The sequence below is a fragment of the Apteryx mantelli genome, chromosome 4, assembly GCF_036417845.1.
Source record: "Apteryx mantelli isolate bAptMan1 chromosome 4, bAptMan1.hap1, whole genome shotgun sequence".
Classification (NCBI taxonomy): domain Eukaryota; kingdom Metazoa; phylum Chordata; class Aves; order Apterygiformes; family Apterygidae; genus Apteryx; species Apteryx mantelli.
The window spans coordinates 36,543,862-36,565,991 of NC_089981.1; the positions used below are offsets into that span (position 1 = coordinate 36,543,862).

The 22,130-nt window shown below is 37.5% G+C and overlaps 1 protein-coding gene across 3 annotated transcripts in view; it reads right to left on the minus strand.

The window, feature by feature from the left end:
• Positions 1-663: 663 nt before the first annotated feature.
• Positions 664-22,130, minus strand: part of ANO5 (anoctamin 5) — a 59,443-nt gene continuing 37,976 nt past the window's right edge. For all 3 annotated transcript variants that reach the window (XM_067296245.1, XM_067296244.1, XM_067296243.1), the window contains 12 exons: positions 20,996-21,101; positions 20,848-20,908; positions 19,012-19,163; positions 14,856-14,930; positions 13,977-14,199; positions 11,329-11,498; positions 10,095-10,192; positions 9,692-9,822; positions 7,773-7,978; positions 6,403-6,584; positions 5,211-5,316; positions 664-4,367 (listed from right to left, as the gene is read on the minus strand). In XM_067296245.1, the coding sequence (XP_067152346.1) occupies positions 4,146-4,367; positions 5,211-5,316; positions 6,403-6,584; positions 7,773-7,978; positions 9,692-9,822; positions 10,095-10,192; positions 11,329-11,498; positions 13,977-14,199; positions 14,856-14,930; positions 19,012-19,163; positions 20,848-20,908; positions 20,996-21,101 (1,732 nt within the window). In that variant the 3' untranslated portion in view covers positions 664-4,145. The remainder of the gene's footprint in view (positions 4,368-5,210; positions 5,317-6,402; positions 6,585-7,772; positions 7,979-9,691; positions 9,823-10,094; positions 10,193-11,328; positions 11,499-13,976; positions 14,200-14,855; positions 14,931-19,011; positions 19,164-20,847; positions 20,909-20,995; positions 21,102-22,130) is intronic.

Genomic DNA, 22,130 nt, shown 5'->3' on the forward strand with positions numbered 1-22,130 from the left:
CATATTTTCCAGTGTGTGTGTTCAAGACTGAGTGCATACATGTGAACCACTGGTGCTACTTGTGGAAACCATGCGCATGACTCACTGAGAACTTGAGAAGTCACCTGAAGTCCCGGCAGTGAAAGAACCAGCACCGTACCCTAAAAATAAAGGGGAAAACAGCCTAGCTGAAATGAACCCACTTGTGTGTTAATGTACTGTTTGTACCATACCTATAGAAAGATGGAAGCACAGAGTCTTTTTCACTGAATTGTGGACTTCTAATACAAAGAATATGCAAAGATAAATCCACTCATGAAGTATCATATACACATGCTACCTCGTCAGTGTGCATTGTCAACACTATATGCAGAACTTAGTACAGGTTTGCCTTGGTAACTGTTTTCTTAAGAAAATACATAAAGACAGAAATCACGGCTCCACAATGTGGTTATCATTCAAGTGGAAGAGGGTAGTCAGGTGCAGACTTTCATAACAAGTTTCCTACTCGTATTATTGAGGTTACTATTGAAGGAAATCTATATACAGCATCCAAATACCCTGCAATGAGTTGGAGAAATCTGTACGAATACTTTTCTCCATAAGGCTCTCTGGCCACTTTTCTTTTAATACTTCAGCTATTCTCTGAATTAGTGGAATCTCCAAAAACAAGTTGACAGCATATTAAAAATAAACACTGCTTTATTTGCCAACAGATTTAATTCTTATTAAATTTACATATATAAGTTAGCCAAATGCAATGTTTAAAAAAATTATCCCAACATTAGTGTATCATGTATATCAGCATCATACTTAGCAGACAAGAATGCTACTCCAATTACATGACAGTACAAGTCAAAACAAGCAATACACAGAACAATAAGAAAGTACATCTATTCCCATTCCTTCCTGTTATCTCAAACTAATGGTATTATTCATGTTTTCATAAAAAAGTAAAAGCATAATAATAAAATCTAGAAAAACAGTATAGTGTTTTGTAGTAACACTCTTATTTTGCAGTCATTTGCTTAGATCATACCATACTAAATCTTCCTAAGGTAAAAATACTACATTTCAACTGGAAAAAAAAAATCCCTGATCTTACTACACTTTAAAGGCCAATTTTGTTTTCTAACTAATTCTAATGAAGCAATCTACTGTTCCTTAAATTACAGTAGTTTCAACACAGGAGTAGCTTTACTTTGGTTAAAGGACACTTCTAGATACATATTTTAAAATCAAAACCAAATATTCCAACAGAAAGAACAAGTACATCCCCAAACTGAATGGACCATTTTTTGATTTTTGTCACTTTTCAAGAACGCTTCAGTAAATATATATGTATGTAGATCATTATAATCCTAATCATGCTAATAATCTTTTGTTTGTGAAAATACTGCTTAATAACTTGTAAAGGCAAACTATTACATAAAGAGGTGTGTTAGACTGTGGTCTTATGTGACATTAGCCGTTAATATGACAACACATTCTCTCATGAACAGTTTCTATATACCAAGAAGTAATGCTATGAATTGTAATGATATATTTATATACATTTTTAAATAAGCCGATGCCACAGTTTTTCACTTTTTTATTGTAGGATACGACATATGCAGAACCTCTTTTTTATAGCATGAAACAGGAAGTGATGTGAAAAAACAAACTTCAAGAAAGCAAGAAATGGGGCCAAACATCCAATCAAAGTCGGAGTCTATGTGTGGGGCTTCTGCACATTAATGCTGCATCCCAGTCTTTGTTTCCTCCTTGTTTTCCTCCATCTTGCTTTCAAATAGCACTATTCATTCACAATATAGCTATTTTGCTGACATCTTTTCAAGTGTAATATATTAGGACACTTTATTACAAGACGTGAGGAAATTAATGTTCTGTCTTCAGAAACCATCTACTGCTGAATTTTCAAATCTGTTTTTAGCTTCAGACCTGTGCATTTTGCATAGAAGTATCAATATTACTTTGCATCTCATCACCTCACTATTTGAAGCAATTCTTTGCCATTGCTAACAGTAACAAAACTGTGGAATCGTTAGCAGTATATATGTAAGAAGCAGAAAAGTGCTTGCAATATTTAAATTCTGGTGTTGCATACATAATTACAATGACCAATACTCCTCTTTGGCTTATACATTAAGCAGCAGAGCTATCTTATTTACCGCATTCCTGCAGTAAATCCATTACTTCAGATGCATGTGAATATTCAAGAACATGGTCAGTTCATCATAAACATGAATTGCCAATATGCTTGATTTATCAAGCAAACTTACAGAATGAAAACGAATAACTTACAGTAGAGAGAAATGTATACACCTGCTTCAGCTCCCTGGCTGGAGCCGAACCACGCAATGTTTGTTAGAGGTAGGCACTTCGACGTCACAACTTCTGCTAGTAATGACAGTTCTACCCAAAACAGTGATTTAACACTCTGTTACAATAATAAGGTTAGTAGCCAAATGTTCCAAGACATAGGCTGAGTCTGCTAAAACAAAATTGGAAACTAACTTGTGGACCTAGTAAACAGTATGTTATTTGGCTGATACAGGATACAAATCTGATTTTTTGTATACTTGCAAGGAAGTATAACTTTCAAAGTGCAAATATATTAAAATTTCTAACTCTCTGGCTAGCATACTTCAGCATGAAAGAACTCAACAGTCTGGTGCTACTTCATCTAAGCAGTCCAGTTTTGAACTGCGCTCTAATAGTCTGCATAGCGCTAACACACAGAAGTGTGCTAAGGCAGGCATTGTCTGGCTAACACCATACAGTTACGTGTGCAGGTTCACAGTATCATGATGCCTGCAAGCACACTTTGGAAATACACATTTCCACATAGTGATCATTTTCACATCTTTTGTCAAATGCAAATAAACAAGGCACTAAGCATCAAAGTGTTGATATGTTTTTAAATATCCAGCAAAATCATAAAAATGTGTAACTACTTAAAATTATAAAACAAGGGCACATTCATAAACTGGTAGCTATTTTGCACAAGTAGATATTATATATAAACTTGATAACTTTGTAGAAAAGCCCCATGAGAAAGCAGAAAAAAAATCCTCCTTTAAAGTTAAAAAAAAAAAAAAAAAGTCAAGTCTCCTATGTATAAGGACAATAGCAACATAAACATACATTACTTGGCATTCTTAAAATGTTTTGAATAGTAATCTTCATCTCTGTACAGTCACACAGCTAGATCAAGTTGTATGGCAGGTCAGCTCCCAAACCACCGGACTCTGTTTAAAAGTCACAGTCCACCGTCTACACCCAGTACAGATAGACTATTTTAGCCCTTTGTTGGCCTTCACAGAGATGGAAAGAAACCAAACCAAGGACCAGCTTTGGCCAAAACTAATGTCAAGCATATTTTTCTACTGGTAGTTTTTGAGGTTGAGGAAAAAAAAAAATTAGCTGCATTTCTCCAAATTGTCTACATCTTTTCAAAAACACTAATTAGATGATTCTACAGTGTTTGCATTTAAAGAGCAAACCTTTTGGCAGGTATCTTTTCCTTCATCATGTATTAACTGAATTCTATGCCTTAAAATAATTCCAAGTGGAATTACACCAATATATCTTTAAAAATCCATTCCATCTAAAAACGTGTACAAGTTCAAAGTTGTGAACAAATATCATGTAAGATGTGTAGTGGATTTAAAAAAAAAAAAAAACATAACCCAATCCCTGCATCAGAAGTATTATCTGATTTAAATGATCGTGTCAAAAGTAATCATTTTCAGCATTTTCCATAGCAGGAGTCATCTATAATGTCCTTTTCTTTCAGCTGGGACACAGCCTGAACTGTGCATTTAGGAACAGGGGGAAGGGCTTGGTGATAATGACCACATGATAACGTGTGAGCCCTTAGAGGGGAACATCCCCTATCCTGGGAATCCAAATTTTAGGATAACAAGAATACAATTATTATTCAAAGTGATGGGTGAATAGAAAACAGTGCTAAAGTCATAGGAGTTAAGTAAATTGACTAAATTTAGAATGCTCACTAAGACTTCTTTAAAAAGTCTGAAATCTGTGGACTGAAAGCAAAGGGTTAAAACTACCCATAGCTTTCAAGATGATGCATACTGAGCAAATCACAGAAAAAAGGCCCACAGATCCATGAGCTAAATGCCATACAGTAGTTTTTTCAACTACATTGCACTGGATAACTCCACTTTCCCTTCTGTGGCAATGAACTCCTTTTCTGTGGCTTGCGTATCACCTCGACACAGCTTCTCCTTCAGTTTTTCAAGTTCATACTCATGTAGGATCTTCTGTGTTAAGTACTTTTCACGTTTTATTTTGGCTTTCACGTCTGCAGGGACATCGGGAATCATCCATGCTACAAAGAATTTGACGATGAATACAACATGCTGCAAGAAAAAAGTCAGGGGAAATGTAACAACTCATTACCAGATGAAAGAACTACTATTTTATTTAATACCAAAATGATCGCTTCTCTTTTTCTTCATACAGACTATTTATCATTCAGCTGTCCTGGAACAATATCTCATATAAACTCATGTGTATCTGAGATGTGCACAGCAATTAAAACATTTCCTTTTAGGGCAAAACCTTAATTCCAAGCCATTTTATTAATTAACAAATCCAAGAGGAAATGTCAGGTTTTGAACACCCAGCGTTCAAACCTCTGTTTCTTAGAAAATTCACATTCCCATGCTGATAACGCACAGCTTTTGCAAACTGATAAGATACAGTAGGAGAAGTGATAAGCATAGCCCTTTAACAGTCCCCTTCTCTCTTTAGAACTTGCAAAACACAGCTTAATACTCAAATGTCAATTATCCAAATTGTTGATTTAGCTATTTTTATCCAATATAGATGATTGCAAAAATGTTTTTAGGATTCTGTGTAGCAGTTGTTTCACATACAGCACTCTAAGGAAACCAGTAGGAGCTCAAGTGCTAGTCCTAGTGGTTCATGGCTCTTGCCATCTGCATAAAGATATTTTTTATTCTGCTGTTTTCTTTGGATCAAATCTAGCACTCTCTTAAGCTGCTTTCACTGTTTCTACTTTGAGGTTAACTTCCTGAAGCTAAAAGACCAAGTCATAGTATTTGTTTTGGACATGTAATATTTGATATTACTTAGGGAAGAAACTACTTCATACTCTCAGCAGTTCTAGTTCCCATATTAACAACTATCTACAGAATCTATAACATTAATTTCAGAAGGAAATTATGTGGGGAACATACCTCCATAATAATTATAAAGGCCATTTTTGCAGCAAGAATGTGCCAGAACTGCATAGTGTGTAAATATTTCCTCTCGTGATCTGGAGGATATCGATAGTCTCTGTACCTGTTAGGTAGAAAGACATGTAAAGGTGAAATGTCATATTCAGTCTGAGACAGACTACAAGCTCAGTGACACTTACATGCAGATACAGCTGTCATTTAAGGAACCTTTTCATCTTGTTTTAAATGGTCTGCTTCCTTTCGCAGAAAAAGGTTGGATCTCATAATTTGTTTCTATCTTATGTTTGCTTATACACCCTCATTCACAGCAATGTAGTATGGATTGAGGACGGGCAAGAAGTGCAATTTTATACATAGGTTACTTTTGTTTTCAGGCCATGATCAAATAATGCAGGACAGAGTGATGCAATGTAGCACATAGTAATGGACAAATGTTGAATAAATGCAATGGAAGTTGACAGACTATGTACTGGACAGATGCCGGGTTTAATCGGAGGGCAGTCTTGAGTACGTGTTCAGCATTCAGCATATAGGTAGAACTCCTGGAGCTTTAAAGCTAAAACATCAAACAACTGCAGCTTCTTCTTAAAGAATTTTTCTCCACGTCATACGAAGTGTTTTTCCTTTACCATGGATTTCTCTAACCTTGTCTCTCAGTTCTTCTTCTAGAAACCTCCAATTTTTCTTCTAGTGAGAAAGGACTTTTTTTTTTCCACGAAAATGAACAGTCCAGATTCTCAATGCTATTAAGCACAGTGACATTTGACTTTAAAGACCATATCTCATTTTCAGTAGTGGTGCATATGCTTTGGAGTCTAAACTGCCCCTTAATAAAGCTTCCTTGGCCACTTAAGCTTTGCAACTAAATACATTCTAAAATATAGGCTTAAGTTGCAACCTTAGGGACATAAATCTCTATCACTCAAAAAAATCAATAGCATAATTAAGAAACAAATTCTCATGTTAGCAAATGAGACTTTCTTTAACAATAAAAAGGTGACTTTTCATTGGTTATGGCAGGATCTCTTACTGTCTCAAACACTGTCTTGTTAATGGCTCAAACACTACCTTTTACACTTGAGAATTATGTCATTTATTTCCTAGTGGACTATTTAGATTTGCATTTGACTTTTTATGGTGTATTCTAAACAGATAGTGACAAAATGCTTATTATTATACCAACACAAACCTGCATATGACAAAATTATCTGGATTCATTTTCGGCTTGTTTCTGTCAGGAAAATCTGAGATTTGAAACACTGACAAACTATTGTTTATGTATCCAGACATAGGTGAGTCTTCGTTTGTAGAATAAGCGTAGTAGTAAACTAAACGAGGAATCATATCTGATGTGAATGCAACAATAAAAGCCTGAAAAAAGAAATTGGAAAAAGAAACTGAGGAAGTACCACACAAAACTTGTGAGCAGATTAATAAAAGGCTTTTGTTACTGTGAGTCTGTGGCATAAACCAGGATCCACTGAGCAAGGGTGAGTGCGATTAGGGCACTTGCCTTGGCAAAGGAGCTGGCTCTAGCCTCTACTGCAAGGACTAGCTAATTTTAAACATTTAGTGAACAAAATATGTGAACAGTCCTTAGAAGAGGCACTGAAACCCAAAAATCTTCTTCCCCAGATGAGTGTTGGACTTCAAAGCCATTCCTCCCTTTCCCTTCTCATTTAATAAAGTATGAATTACTTTATGCAATACAGAACTGATTGCTTATACTTTCCTATCCTCAGACCAAACCATCTTCTATCCGTGATTACAGCACTGCTGAGGGAAAGAGACGTGGGTCTGAATTCTTGTGAGAAAGGATGAACTTGAATCTGGTGTGTGAGCACTAAGTTACTTTATGAAAGAAGGGGAGCCATTTTCTCCAGCTGCATTTCAGAAGGAGACGATGGCTACCAGCACATTCTGTCTAAAAACCTGAAATGCTCAAAATGCCCAGGTATCTTGCTAGTTACGCAGTAGCTGCAAGTGGTTTTGTTACCTAACACATTTGTAGATCTGATATGGTTTAATATTTTGCATTAAAAAGAGTAACTATTTTGCTCAGCAGACTGTTTTACATTATACTAAAGATGTAATACCAAACATAGCATTTTGTTTCCAGTTTATTAGGAGTATTCAGAGCCATTGCTCCCATAGGGGAATCCAGAAGCAGCTGAACTAGCATAATTCCCACAACATAGACCCTATAGTAACAAGACAGAAACATCATCCAACTGATGAAATTAATCCACCTCTGCTATCCCCTATGGCTCCCTCTGCACAACCTGGGTGCTTCCAACTAAACTTCATCAGAACAGCCATTCCAAAATACTGGAAAAGACAAGTGAATGAAAGATTATGGTCCAATGAAATGTGGATTGAGAGATGCACGTCATCAACACGCTGCCAAGCCCAACTGCCCAAATAGTTTGACTGTATCTCCTAGGGCAGCATGGGATAAAATGAGTATTGTTGATGAAGGAGAAAGCGTCTGCTGATTTTAAATCTGTAAATTCTGAAAACATGAATGCAAAGTTGACTGAGCACAGTTAACTTACTTACATTAGTGACAACAGACAAGATGGCCATTCCATTCAGGATTTCTTGCCAAACTCCTATGCTATGTGCTTTGGCAGCAACAGGTCTCCTGTACTGAGTGGTTAACTTCCAGGAGTCCACTCGGATCTCCAAAATATTATTCATCAGAGCAAGAAGGGGAGCCAGAGGAAAGGAGGCCACAAAGAGAGTAATAAATCCAAACTGAATTACTGCAAGGGAAAAAAGAAAAGTGTCAAAATCTGCCCAAAGGAGAGAATCTTCAGGGTGACAACGGAACATTTAAGATACCGCTGCTGGACACACGGCAAACTTCTGCCAGGCTGCGCAATGAAGCGTCCCTACTCCTGCCCAGGGCGACACGCCAGTGTGCCCCAGCCCGTGAACTTCTCTAGTCTCCCATGGCTGCCTCTCAGCAGCAGCCAAGAGGAAGGGGCATTTGGGTCCTGTCACAGGACCAGTAGTGATGGATACCAATTTTTTCATGGAGCTGCACTTTTCCTGCTGTGAATGGAAAGTAACTGTAAGGGAATGTACTCATATGCTAAATTTCTGAGTTTCTGAGAGAGTAGGTAAAAAAAAAATCTGGTTCTCCTCTCCTGCAATTTGTGCAGAGCAAGCCCTTTGGCCTTTTAAACTTGCTATCAATTCACTCCTAAAGAAAAAGGGAAAATATTTTAATTTTTATCACAACCTTACCTCTACCTGCTGTTATTGGTTTAGTCAAGATATTATTAATGTTAATTTTGTTCACATTAGTTCAAGTGGGAGTCAATATTAATTTAAAAACTGCAAACAGAATACATAAATGATCCCTTTAGTCACTACCAAAGCAAAATGTCTTTTGACACATTCTGTATCATTCTGTGACGTTCCTCAGTGCAGAGCCAATACTACCACTATATTTTAAACAAAGGAAACGAAACAGAACATCTTGTCTGGTTTAGGCAGTGGATGATAATAACTCCCCACACACCGGTCATCCGCTCTTTCATGACTTCAGTGATAAGTTTTTCATCTTAGTCGAACAGAAGTCCTCCTAGCTCAGGAGCCCCAGCACAGTGCTGGAGCGTACTGGCTCAGTTCCGATTCAGGAACAGCAAGGAAACCTATTACCAGGCATGACTGACAAAACCGATTGTCCTTGGCATACGAATTTCACCAGATCGTAGCCCTGTATGAGCCAGCTATGTGACAGGAATAGAGCTGCATAGCTCTAGGCAATCTATTAACACTTAAAATTATTTCTCTGCAAATAAAACAATACAAGAGAACCCTTTTCAACAAATTTTGTCCTTCTAGTAGACATATATTTTTTTCCAGTGTATTTTAGATTTAGTTTGGCTTCAATTTCCAGTTTTAGTTTCTTGGGTTTTGTAAACAAATTGCTTAAGCTGATCATGTTAGCATCACTTCTGAAAAATCTCTTTTTTGTTACTCATGCTCCCTCTGCTGGTCTACTGGATTGCATCAAAGCACTCATCAGTGCAAACCTAAAACCAAATGTGTTCTCTCTGATCCAGTTCATAGATCTCGTATCTGCAGCACAGAGTCTTACAGCATATTTGGCACTCATTCCACACTTAGAATTTCCACTGACATCAGCAGAAAACATGCTTGGGAACAAGAACTGAATACACAGTGACAGAGCTGGCTGCACCAAGAATAATATTCACCAGTCAAATGAGGGAAACAAAACAGTCCTTGCAGTGTTTCTGTGAAACTCCCTGCATTCATTACAAGATGTAAAGACAGCTCTGTTTATTGGGCTGGGCTATTTCATGATTTTCAGCAATTCATGCTCTACTGTTTACCAGATTAAAGTGGTGCCATCATCCCTCAAAAAATAACTGAAAACCAATTGTCTTTTAATTGTCAGTAAAAAGTGTCTTGTCCTCATTCCAAAAGTGTATTTTTTAACTTACCCATTTCTAGATATTCATAGAATAGGCCCAAGGCTCCAAATATCTGCAGATCATGGTCCTGTTCCCAGCGACTGTATAAATTTTCTGGATTACTTCTCGCTTTCCGGCGTCCCCACCAGTTACAAATCCAGCTGTATTTGCAGAAAAAGGTAACAATGGAGGAAGCAGATCAAGTATTGCTTTCTCTCTAAGCAAGCTCCTTATTGCAATGTGCTTTTACAAGCATGGCTTTCACAAATAAAAAGCCAAAAGATCTATAAAGCAAGTCTACTTTTCAGAATTGATGTGGTTAATTTACATACAGTATCTTTCTTAGCTTCTTCATATGGCCTACTGATTATCACTCCTTCCAATCATTTCATAGGTCTATAAAACAGGCATCTCAGTGGAGGGGATAACTTACGGTACAATGGCCTCTTGGATATTTCCCCAGATCTGTTTGCCAGCCATGACTATGGTGAGCTGTGTCGTCAATTCTATCAAGCAGCCTGCAGGATCACACTGATAAAGACAGATTGGGAGTTAACAGTAACATCATAATGGACATTACCCAGGTCAAACATATCCTACACATGTATATGTGAGAGAAAGGAGAGAAGAAAAGTTCACAAACTCCTTAGGGCAATACTTAATTTACACCCGGACTGCCAGCTAAGATTTTCTCTTAAGGAAGGCTGTTACAGAGGGCTATAAATGCACAACATGCTCAATAAAGCACACATTAAAACAGAGAGACCATTTAAAGATGTAACTCTGATGCTTAAGAGCAACTTGGGTGATTCAGACTGACTGCTGTGCAGGTACACAAGATGGGGCAGTACCATGTGCAGCAGCAGCAACCCCACTGCCCCAGCAAGGTGAATCTATGGTGCCTGTTTAGCTCAAAACACCTAGACCAACACTGATACAGCAAGCACCTGCTCTGTTTATTTGTTTCCCTACACTGGAGGTATTTAAATACCTGCCAGTATCTGGTCTCTGCTGTTTGCTGATAACACTAGCTTTAACATTTCTAGTCTTTATTGAGGCTTTTTTAATAATTTAGTGGCCAGACCAGTACTAGGAGATACTCAATTACTAACTGCACTGTATTACTTCATTCTGTTTTGCATCAAGTTTTTCCTTCACTATTGACTTTCAAGCAATACTTAGCATTAAATATTGCATTTCATCTCTGTACATGCAGCATACTTAGGAATGATGAGAGAAAAAAGCAAAAACTTACAGAGGTGCCTCTTAGCAAATGGCTTCTCTGAAAATGTGCTTCAAAAAGCTAATGAAGATAACTGGAAGCCAGTGACCATCTCCATTTATACTAGCTTTTTTAACCTACAGAGTCACTTTTCAAACATATGGTTAGATCCACTGGTATTTCAGGAGAAGTGAGGCCAACAAGAACTTTTAGATTTTTTCACCTTTGTGACTGAGTGCCACAAGTTTTCCCTACCAGTGTTTCCACAAATAGCAACAGCAGGAAGTGCCCTTGGAAGCCCCTTCATCAACCTCAGGATGGCCAATAAAGGTCCAGCTCATTCCAGACCAAACGTTTAGTTGGCAATTTATGGCTCCAGGGGTTGGAGAGGACGAACAGTTTAGCTAGTTTATTATTCATTCCACCTTCATCAATAAAGTCCTACCTCTTCATTTCGCCAGCGATTAAACATGTATGTGTATGCACCTGGATAACCAACAAACTTCCCTTTGAAGAAGGCCACATAGAAGCAGGATGAATAGTAGTTGACAAACTGGAACAGAAACATTTTCATAGTGAGCCTGTTCTCATACTCCAGATGAGTTCTGGGAATCTCTGTGAAAGCAGAATATAATAATTTTATTTTCCTTTATGCCCTTAAAAGGACATAAATATTTATGCCCATAAATACTCATCACCCCCGGTGCCCTTACATCCCAAAGGAAAAGAGCTCAGCAAATGGTATTCCTGTTCTCTGACACCCTCCTCTTTATTTACAATGCAATGTTCTGAGTAGGCAGGCAAGTGGAATTCATTCTTGAAATGTTTATCAGCTTCAGTTTCCCCTTCTTCATACTGTCCACTAGCACTTGTCCCGCTCCAAAAATCTCTCACCTTTCAGCTTCTAAAAATAGCCTATCTCAAAACAAAACTAGCAGTGTCCCCTAGAATAGGGAGCTTTAATTTTGGCAATGCACAAACACAGAAAAATTTTGCTTTGTGGCAGAAGACTGTTACAGTACTGTGTTTTTTCAGTGTGCTGGATATGTGCAACTTCAACAGAAATCAGCATGAACTGGATGGGCCCAGTGCCTCCAAAAGACAAGGCTCATAGTAGGGGAACATGAGGGAAGTATACAGAAACTTTGGTGATACTGAACATCACCAAGCCTTTGCTTAAGATTTTGCTGCCTTCTCATAATCACATTCTCCATTTTGCTTACTTTTTTCTAGTAGTAGGAAGCCCTAAGCATATCACTAGTAAAATGTCATGTTATATAATACCAAATAACCAATTCAAGTTGGAAGAGATGGGAAGAAAATAAACCCCAAGAATTCCAGCTCCTCTGATGTGGTCAGAATCTGGCAAACATGCTGAACTAACCTTTAGCCTTAGGCTAAAGGTATTTTAACTGGAGTAAATTAATGCTTCTGAATTTGGCCTAAGTTTGCGCTACTGAAGGTATTTACCAGGAACTTGATATTAGAGTGTAGTATACAGGAGGCAGTACTCAGAAAGGTGAGGTACAGTCTTCCTATCATGCAAGAGTTCATAAAAATACTTTTTATTCTTGGTGAGCCATTCAGATGATTCCATCAAACACTGTGTTCACAACACCAGAGGTGGGCTGTACCTGTACGTCTGAAAGCAAAATCTGGCCTAACCTTTTTAAAGAATTCAAGAGTGAAGGGAGTTAGAACAGACACTCCTGACAGATGTGGTCAGCATTTTATACTCCCATATTCAACTGTATCCCTAAACCCCAGCTGAGTGTAGCCTCCCGTGCCTGCCATAGGAGGGCAGCAGTCCCGTAAAACTAAACACTGTTTTCCTTCGGTAGCTAAAAAACACAGTAGTGCTGACACTTACAATACCCCACATTTACAAGCAGCAAAATAACATGGCTGAGCCTTCATGCTCTTATTTTTGTCCTTCAACAAGAAGGATAAAAGCTGTAAAAGATGGTTTTCTTTTTTTCTTTTTTTCTTTTTTTGCTAGTGGCAATTTTACTTATTACTTGTTCTGTCTTTCGTTGTTCAAATTTGGTCTAGCGAGATAATCAATAAAAATCTCAGAGTTAAGAGATAGTCTAGGATCAATCAAAATAAAGTCAATGCAACATCCTATTATGTTTCTGCAAGAAACACCTTCCAATTGTTAATTCCACTTATAAGAACTCTTTAAAAAGATCATCCAACTGGTTTTATGACAGCTGTACAAATTACAAGCGTGTAATATTTTTCAGCTTCCCCCTCTCCTAAACTGAATATTCTGCAAACTTCATTTCTTTCTGTACAGCACCTGCAGGGACTTCTATGTATAAATCATAAAGGGCAAATAGCAAAATACACAGAAATGGTTCTAGGAAATGATATTTCCAGCATTCCAGCTCTCACCCCAAGACTCATGTATGAAATTGCTACTAAACCAACAGACCCTTTTGGTTCTGCCTGCCTGCCACCAGCTCTGGAAGGAGACAACACTACCAATGGCCATAGCCACAAGATATCTTAGGCCTGACTGCTTCTCAACCTGCTCAGTATCTGCCTTCAAGTCGTGTTAACTCTGGACCTGTAAATCCATAGCTAAGGGAGGTAGTACTGACACAACACCTGAAAGGTGTACACTATCCTATCCCCCACTCTACTACCTTCTCCTCCAAAGTAAGAGACACGATTATTTAGCCTTTTTTCTTGTAAAAATGGCTGTCGAAAAACTGTGATCTGTTTTTAAGAATATTACTTAATACACATTCAGGATTAATTGAAATAGTGCTAAATCAAGACAGCTTCATCTCACTTTGATGAATCTCATGTAACACAAAATGATTTTTAATTAATGTTCAGAAACATGATTGCCTCTCTGTTGGACTAATTTTAATATATACCAACATTATACTAAGAGAAACCAGCTTGTTATAACCTTTCAAATGCAGGGAATATGCTCCATATAGCCATGGATACAGACAAGTAGTTGCTGCAAACATAATGCTCCCAGCGTGCCCAAGGTGAGGACAGCTACGTCAAGCGCCTCTAGACAGATTCTATCTGTAGTGACTCCTTGAGAGTATTGTCTTCAAGTGCACTGCTTACCCATATCAGTAATCCAGATAGCTATTCTCTCATATAAGAAATTAAGTATCATGATGATGACAAAATTCAGGCATGAGGCTGTGACCGAAGTTGCCAGTTGAGGTGTCAGTAATCCACTGATGGGTTCTAAAGTTTGAGTATTCTCCATGAGGCTGGCAAAGGCAGCATACACTGCAAGACGATACACGATCACAGCTATCATGCTAGCTATAATCAGAGATACCTAAGGAAAGGACAGAGATTTAAAATACACTGACAGCTCAGTATAGCTATATACATGCAACTTTGGAGATAAGATATAAAGAATCATGCTTTATACTTTTTTATTTCATTCTTTAAGGGCATGAGTTCAGCAGCACTGAAATGCAAAGTACACAGGCGACATCTTGTTTTATTAGATACATTAAACCCACTGAAATTATTTTGTTAACACAAGAAAAGCAAGACAATTTAATATCAATATTCAAAAAAGAAATAATGCAGAAGAATACAGACTCACAGAAATGAAGATAGAAAGGACATATTACATTATATTGCCCACTTCCTGGCAAATTCCTTGTATAGCTATTTCTCTTAAATTGGTGTTACATTTCATTGTAGTGATTTCTTTTTTTTTGCCTTTACATTTTTTCAAGATGATCTGGTAACAGCATAGTTATCCCTATGCTAGAAAGGCTCATCACATTTCTAGTTAATGACAGATTTCCAGGGTCTTTTATCTTTTTCATCTGAATTGAAGTGCACTTTGCATGACAGCAGGAAATGTACAGGACAACAGTAAGAAGGGACGGTTAAACGCACTAGTATGCGTTAATGTGACGATTAGTGATAATCAGCAATTCTAATACATGTTAAGGTGATGATTCAAAAAATGCTCACCCAGAACAACACTGTAGTTCCTGAGATGCAGAACCGTACAGCCTGGCTAGTTAGAGGCAAATAAGGCTCCATCTCCTGAAACAGTCAAGCAAGCACAGCACAGTTCACAAATCCATAATCTTATTTTAATATCAAGCAGCACAGAGAGCTCTCAACAGCTGTGTGAAAGTCACCACATCCGAGGAAAACCATTCATAACCCCTCTCTCTATAAGGGCAAGTATGACATGATTTTGAATGTGCTGATAAAAAAAAATATTCAGGACAGAAGTGGCCGTAAACAATGCTAAAAGTAAACACAATACCTGGAAAGAATAATTAAAACTTGGCAAAATCAATCAGTGCCTGAAGGACAAAGACCCACTTCTTAATCACATGAACAGGACAGAACTATTTATTGTAATGCTAGGTCAGCTGTCATACAAGCTCTGCGTTCAAAATTGGACTGAATCTTAAGAGATTCTGCATGTGAAGGTTTTTTTAAAATCATCCTTTATTTGGATGTACCATGTTGTTCCACACAGCCAGAAAGCATTTTCCTCCACTCCTTCAATTTATTTATTTTATTGAAGAAATGGCTACATTCATTAGTTGCCAATCTCTGCTGCAGTATCAGGCGGCTAGGTCTTACCCAAAAGACTATTCCCATATAGCACAAGAACAGTTTTCCATGTTCGTGTACAGTTCTCTTTTTAGCAACCAGTTCTAATTCCTAAAATATCAGATTACATGTATTAAGAAGAGATTACTTAAGAACTATGCCAAGGGAAGGAAATTTAATACAGAATAATATGAAGTTGATAAAACTTTGGGACAAGGGCACTGTACTGTGCTTATGTGACTCTTGGACAAAGGGCCCCAATTACTACAGGCTAGCACAATTTTAAGTATGCTACAAATGACTTTTTTGAAATTGTAGATACTTGTTCTGAAAGCGGAAAACATTTAAGCTGTAACATGTTGTTGAAGCAAGTTTAGTTTCTGTTACACAAAAGTCCAGAGTGTGCTAACACACCAGTGTAACATGGCAAAATTACTCTGAATACAATGGACACAAAACTGAGCAGCACGTTTCCCCTTGAGACAATCAAGCAGTATTAATCATTTGACCTGACAAGTGTTCCTTTGGATGGCAATATTCTGTAGCCAGATCAGGCAGTACTATCTTCTTCTTCTTCTTTTTTTTTTTTTTTTTGTTTTAAACGTAATGTGCTGTTCTCTCATTAGAGAATAAAACATACTGCTTATATCTGCCTAAAGTATATACTTACTAAACACTATTATGAATACTTTGGTTTTGACTTACTACAAGGTTTTTGGTGATGATAACAATTAAAGGCTCTATTAACAGTACTATAAAAAGGCTGAAGATAAGTTGATATGGGCATAGATACCAGGGGACTCTACATAATAACATTTAATACATATTATGTATTAACAAATAATATGTATATACACTATATTAAGAACAAATGTCTCAGACATTCTAGGCTATTTAGCAAGTAGATTTTTACTTAAGAACAAAATGTAGGCAATAACACTGTGCAGTGACATGGCCTAATTTTGAATGGAATGCCTCACCATTTATATAAATTAAGATTTTGCTGAAATCAGCAAAAATGAAATTTAGCTATCATTTAGTTAAATACTTCAGCACCACAAGTATGATGCCGATACTTTATCAATAGCAAATAAGGTATCAGTTAAGTCTCAAGATCGGTGATTTCTGTTTCAGTGTACCTAGAACTTAGATTCATGGCAGAGTAATGAGAAAATAGGTTTTCTAACTGAAGCAAAGTTTCCTGGGACCGAGTAAACTCTGTGATCTGTATCCATAACATCTTTTCAGACTAGAGAAAAAATCTATTTTAAATCATTCTCCTTTCCCATATTCAGTATTACACATTATCTAATGAAAGGAAATTAGATTACAGTGTGGCTAACCTGCATAGTTTGCTGTAATTGGGCATTGACAAGGATCACTGCAAAACCCTGCCACACAATAGCTTCTGCAAATCTACCAAGGTAATAAATGTGATGTGTCATAAAATAAAGGACTATCCAATAATTGTATTTCTATGGTAATTGTCAATGCATACATAGGGGGCAACACTAAACAGCTGTGGACTGACTATCCTATATTATAAGTCAGTATCTCAGTCTGAGATGAAAAAAATATATTAAGATCCCATTTTTATTTGCTAAATAAAGTCCAAATAAACTATCTTACCTAGGGGATCTGTGTGCACTTACAGAGGTAACAATCTCCTCCTCCAGAGCACTAACACAAATGGACTAGCCTGTGCCGTCTCTGGCTGTAATCTGCTGTGGCTGATTCACCTCCCCAGACTACGGGTTTCGGTCCAGGCTGCATGTAAGCACTGCCTACGGGTCACTCCACTCCTTCCATGTCCTCACCTGATTATGCTCTGCTGCAGTATGTTACTCCAGAGGACACGAGGGCCATGAACTGCCTGCGTGATTTTCCCCTGTTCTCTCCTTCAACTGCAGCAGAACCACAGTGGTTCAGCCAGTTTTGGTTATTGTGTAGCTACCTAAGAAAATGGAGGTTTTGAGCCTAGGCATACAGAAAGACTAACACTAGCAAATAACATGCAACAGGCAGGCATCTGTTTTCAATTAGCTGAACTAGCTAGTCCAAAATTATGATTTGCCTGAAACTGTTTTCTTGAGCCTGCAGAAAGTAATACCTCTGCAGAGCTACACTCAAAATCGTACTGCATGATCTTCAAAGATCTCTGTTTGACTGGAGTGTGCAAGTTACAGTTATAAAAACAACAACATCAATGCTGCATGTGCTGAAAGGCAACAAGAGAAACACTCATGAGAAATGAGATTAGTGTATATATTCCCTAATTAAGGAGACAGCCCTGAAAGACAGGCTACTGTTTGCATAATAATGGTGTTTCCCATGCTCTGGACAAGTTTCTATTTCTTTTCTGAAGACTGGGTTACCTTAGTATACTCATGACTGGTGAAAATAAATTCCTTACATACAATACAATTCTAGGAAGAGAGAGGATGATTTAAATACTTCTGATTGAGGTAGTAGATGTTGTACTGGAATGTAACCATCTGGTCCCTAAATTTGTCAAATAACTCCTACCTAAATTAAGTTTTAATGAAGACGATGAACTTGTTTAAGAGTTAAATAGTGTGGTTAACTGCATCTCAGTTAAATTTCAAAGGACTTTAGCAACCTTCATCTTCTAAATGCTCCCCAAACTGTGTTTAGATATCATAAGTGAAACCACAGCTTATGTCACACTTAAGCATTTTTATATCAAGACAACTGTTCCTTTTCATGTTGTGTAGGGATGAGAAAGAGTGCTCTACTGAGAGCATGAAGATTTCAGAGACTGCTATGCTGAAATGTGAATGACACTGTAAAGATGGTGATAGCAAACTGAAAGGTATAAGCTGTGCCTCAGTATTTCTCATTTAATATATCAGTTTCCTGTGGAAATTAAAATCATTAGAGGATATTTAATTAAAATTATGAACACACCCCAGAGGAAAAAAACACATTCTCATTTATTGTGGGTCAAGAAGCCTAGCCATGATCTAAGAGATGGGGCATGCCTGCCACGCAACAGGCTGAAGTGCTGAGAGCCAGTTACTCCGGACTGGAAAGCAGTACAGCCACACCACCGTGGCATTGTGCCAGGATAAACTGACCCCTGAAAGGCAGGGCTGTTAGCTCCAGTAGCAATCAATGCTAACACAGCAACACTACTTTCAGCAGTTAAAGAGCTTATATCTGATATTAGTCAATCAAAGAGTGCAAACCTCAGCTCTCACCAACTGGATGCCTTCAGTGAGAAAACAGTTAAGGGTTACCGAATTCTGCTTTGATACCCAAAGCATTCTACTGTGGTCAGTGAGGCTGCAGCAGGGTGTGGTTGGCACCATGTTCTACATATTTAAGCCAAGATCTTTGCAATCATAAACATAGTTGCGTGGAGATATTATAGCTGAGGGCCTGCCCTGCTCTGATATACATGCTGTACTGCTTATCTGTGTCACACAAATCTTTACCCAGCAATTAGATGCTCATACATTATCAAACCCTCCCCCTAACATCTTTCAGCACAAAATTGAATTTGCAAGCATGTCAATCCAGCATGTTTAATTACCTGAGTTACAGGGTTCTTCTTCTTTTGGGTACATTTGGCTTCATACTCAGGCCTCAGCTGGAGCTGCTGCTGTTCTTCTTCAAAATCAACCAAGTCCCACTCATATTTCAGTCTAGCTTGCCGTCTCTTCCAAAACTCCAAGAAAAGAGTAACTTCAATTTGAAAATGTTGAGAAATAGTTAAAAAGGAGAAAAAAAAAAAACTTTTAGGAGATGTGAACAAGTTTATTACCTACATTAAATAACTTGTCTCTGCACTGGCTCCTGTTCTGCAGCCTATTATTTGCTCTCACAATGTGACCCATCTATTTTTATTGACTACCTATTAAAGTTCATAGCTAAGAACAATAACATGGATTAAATATATTTATTATCTGAAGTCCAAAAGTGGATGAAAAGGGAGATGTCAAGACAGGATAGGATTATTTCCATAGTTACGACAACCATGTTCAATTACATTTTAACTGTTTTTCAAACGCAATTATCAACACGGCTTAACAAAAGAACTGAGATAATTCAGTTAATTCCCTGTGTACAGATGTGTAACACATGAACTGTATTACAGATAAGCAGAACTGTTTCAAAGTACTAAGTTCAAAGACTTTGTTACTTTTATGGTAATTATTTGATATTGTGGTCATTTTGAAGACAGTGAATGTCTGATGCTATTCAAGTGACCGAGACTGAGGCTGGCTTAAGAACTGTTTTTTAAATACAAGTGGGAAATGTTTTTTTTAATATAAAACAAACAACTATGAAAGTGGTAATACCATATAATGTTAAAAAAGCCTTCTATAAACTATTTTAAAATGTAAGCCTTTGGTAATCTGATTATTCTTATTTGAACTCAAGAGACTATGGTTTACACAAACACAGGAAATTTTATCTTGTGCAGTTCTACAATCTTTTTCTGGTGCTTCCTGAATGACTAATCTATGTCACCCAAAGGCTAGTGTTTATAACCAAAAAAGTTTTAGGAAACAGGCACACAACATCTCATTTCAAGATTTTTTGAGAATGCTCTGTGAAAAAGCTAGTAGTTCTGATAATAAATAGACAAATCTTTGTGTGTTAACAGATCTGTATCCAAATTGAAGGGCTGTTTAATTATGGTATTTGATACAGTGTTTCCCCTAAACAGTAGACAAGGTATTTAAGGAAGTGAGAAATAATAACCATGTTATCCTGAATCTATGAAGATGTATAGAATTCAAGAAAAGAACATGTTTTCAAGACAACATAACCTTACAGTTTGAACAAATATCTGTTGGTGTAAACCCACCCTTATAGCAAGTCTCAGGAAATCTACCCATTTCTGCATCATCAAAACATACATGTAATGTATGAACTTCACTGGAGTAGAAGCAAACTGATTCTTGTCCTAAAAGTGCTGCTGGTAACGTGGTAGTGCTGGGCTCCAGTGAAAGGACGCAGAAGCCCTCTATTCCCTCATGTGGGCACTGATAACTTGCAGGACTCAGTAGGAAGAACTCTTATAAGGACTACATGTGGTTGGATCACTCTAGGTTAGGCTACTAAGTAGAGAAACAAATGGTAGTAGTTGGAGTACACAATGCTTATGACATCCTAGACAGCCTACATACCTGCTGGGGGGGGGGTTGTTTTTTGTTTTTTTTGTTTGTTTGTTTTTTTAATGTCAAATCACTCCATAACCTTAAATTATTTTTATTCTTTCACCAGGTAGATACTTCCGCACCTGAGACAGAACATTAAAACATAAAGCCATTCTTCCCCTTCTTCCCACCCCAGCATCCCTCAGCAGTTTGTCCAAGATCTCCTTGTTGCTTGACATAAATTTATTATCAGATGTACTCACCCCATATGCCCATGAAAATGGCAAAAAAAAGAGTTGCCACGTTATCAAACAAATGGGAATACTGCAACAGAACACATAGGAAGAGTTCAGTAACAAAATAGTTTTCAGCATGAACAAAATGACAACGGCTGGAGAACCAGATACAGACCTCTGAAGATGCACAGGTGGTGTTTAGTTTCCAGTAGTCACACTCTCGGTCACAAAGAGGGCACATAATGATCTCTCCTCCAATTGCAGGGTCACAGATTTCTTTGCTGAAGAAGAAAATGTTTTACAGTATCTGCTTTATACTATCTTAAGAACCACTACATGAATTTATTTCAGAAAAAAAATGTCAGAGCTTCATTTGTTCGAAGATCAACATTTGCAGCTTCACAAACTTGTCACATCCACTGATGTAACCTGTAGTGAGTCAGGTCAGGACAAGAAAAAGCAGCTGCTACAAGGAGGAAAACTAGCAATTCACTTAGTATATGCTTTGGATTTTTTTTTTGGGGGGGGAGGGTCAGAAATGGATCAGAGGTCCATAAGAAGCTGAACTGCGCATGCACAGCTTTCAGGTGAGATATAAACCATGTTATTTTTCATCAGACTAGTAAAGTGCTCATCACACCTTTTCTAAAAGCAAAAGTATTAATTCAACTTTGCTATCTACAGCAAAATGTGCTACTTCAATCTGACACAGCTCTTTAATCTATCTGTTAAAGAATTTCTATTTTAAACCCCACTGAATTTAATTCCTACAGTGGGTGAAGTTTACAGTCCTATATATACCTCCATTATATCCAGAGAAATCTGAACATGCATAGCAGTATATCCAGGTGAATTCAGAATATGGTAACTGTAATGCAAGTCTCAAAATAACATAATTCAACAGAATGGGCCAGACAGCAGTTACCTTCTGTATAGAAATATAAGTAATATGCTAGTTTCTGAATTTTAATTTGTTATATTATCTTTTATGATTAAAAATGAAGAAAGCTCCTGGAAGCCTTTTCATTAAAATCAGGAGCAGTGAAATGGTGCCAACCCTCCTCCCCGACAAATCCCTGAATATAGTAAATACTGGGATTCCTTGAAGAAAGAAATACAAAATTATTTACAAAAGAAACTTTAACAAAGTCTGGCTTATGACATAATGGACTCATCTCTGATGAGAAAACACTGCTGATCTCCATTGTCCTCATGCTTTTGATAGATAGTAAAAATGATGACCCCCACCCCCTTCACCTTTGCAAAAGGTCAATAGACTACTCTGTGAGCTAAGATAAAATTTAGAAGGT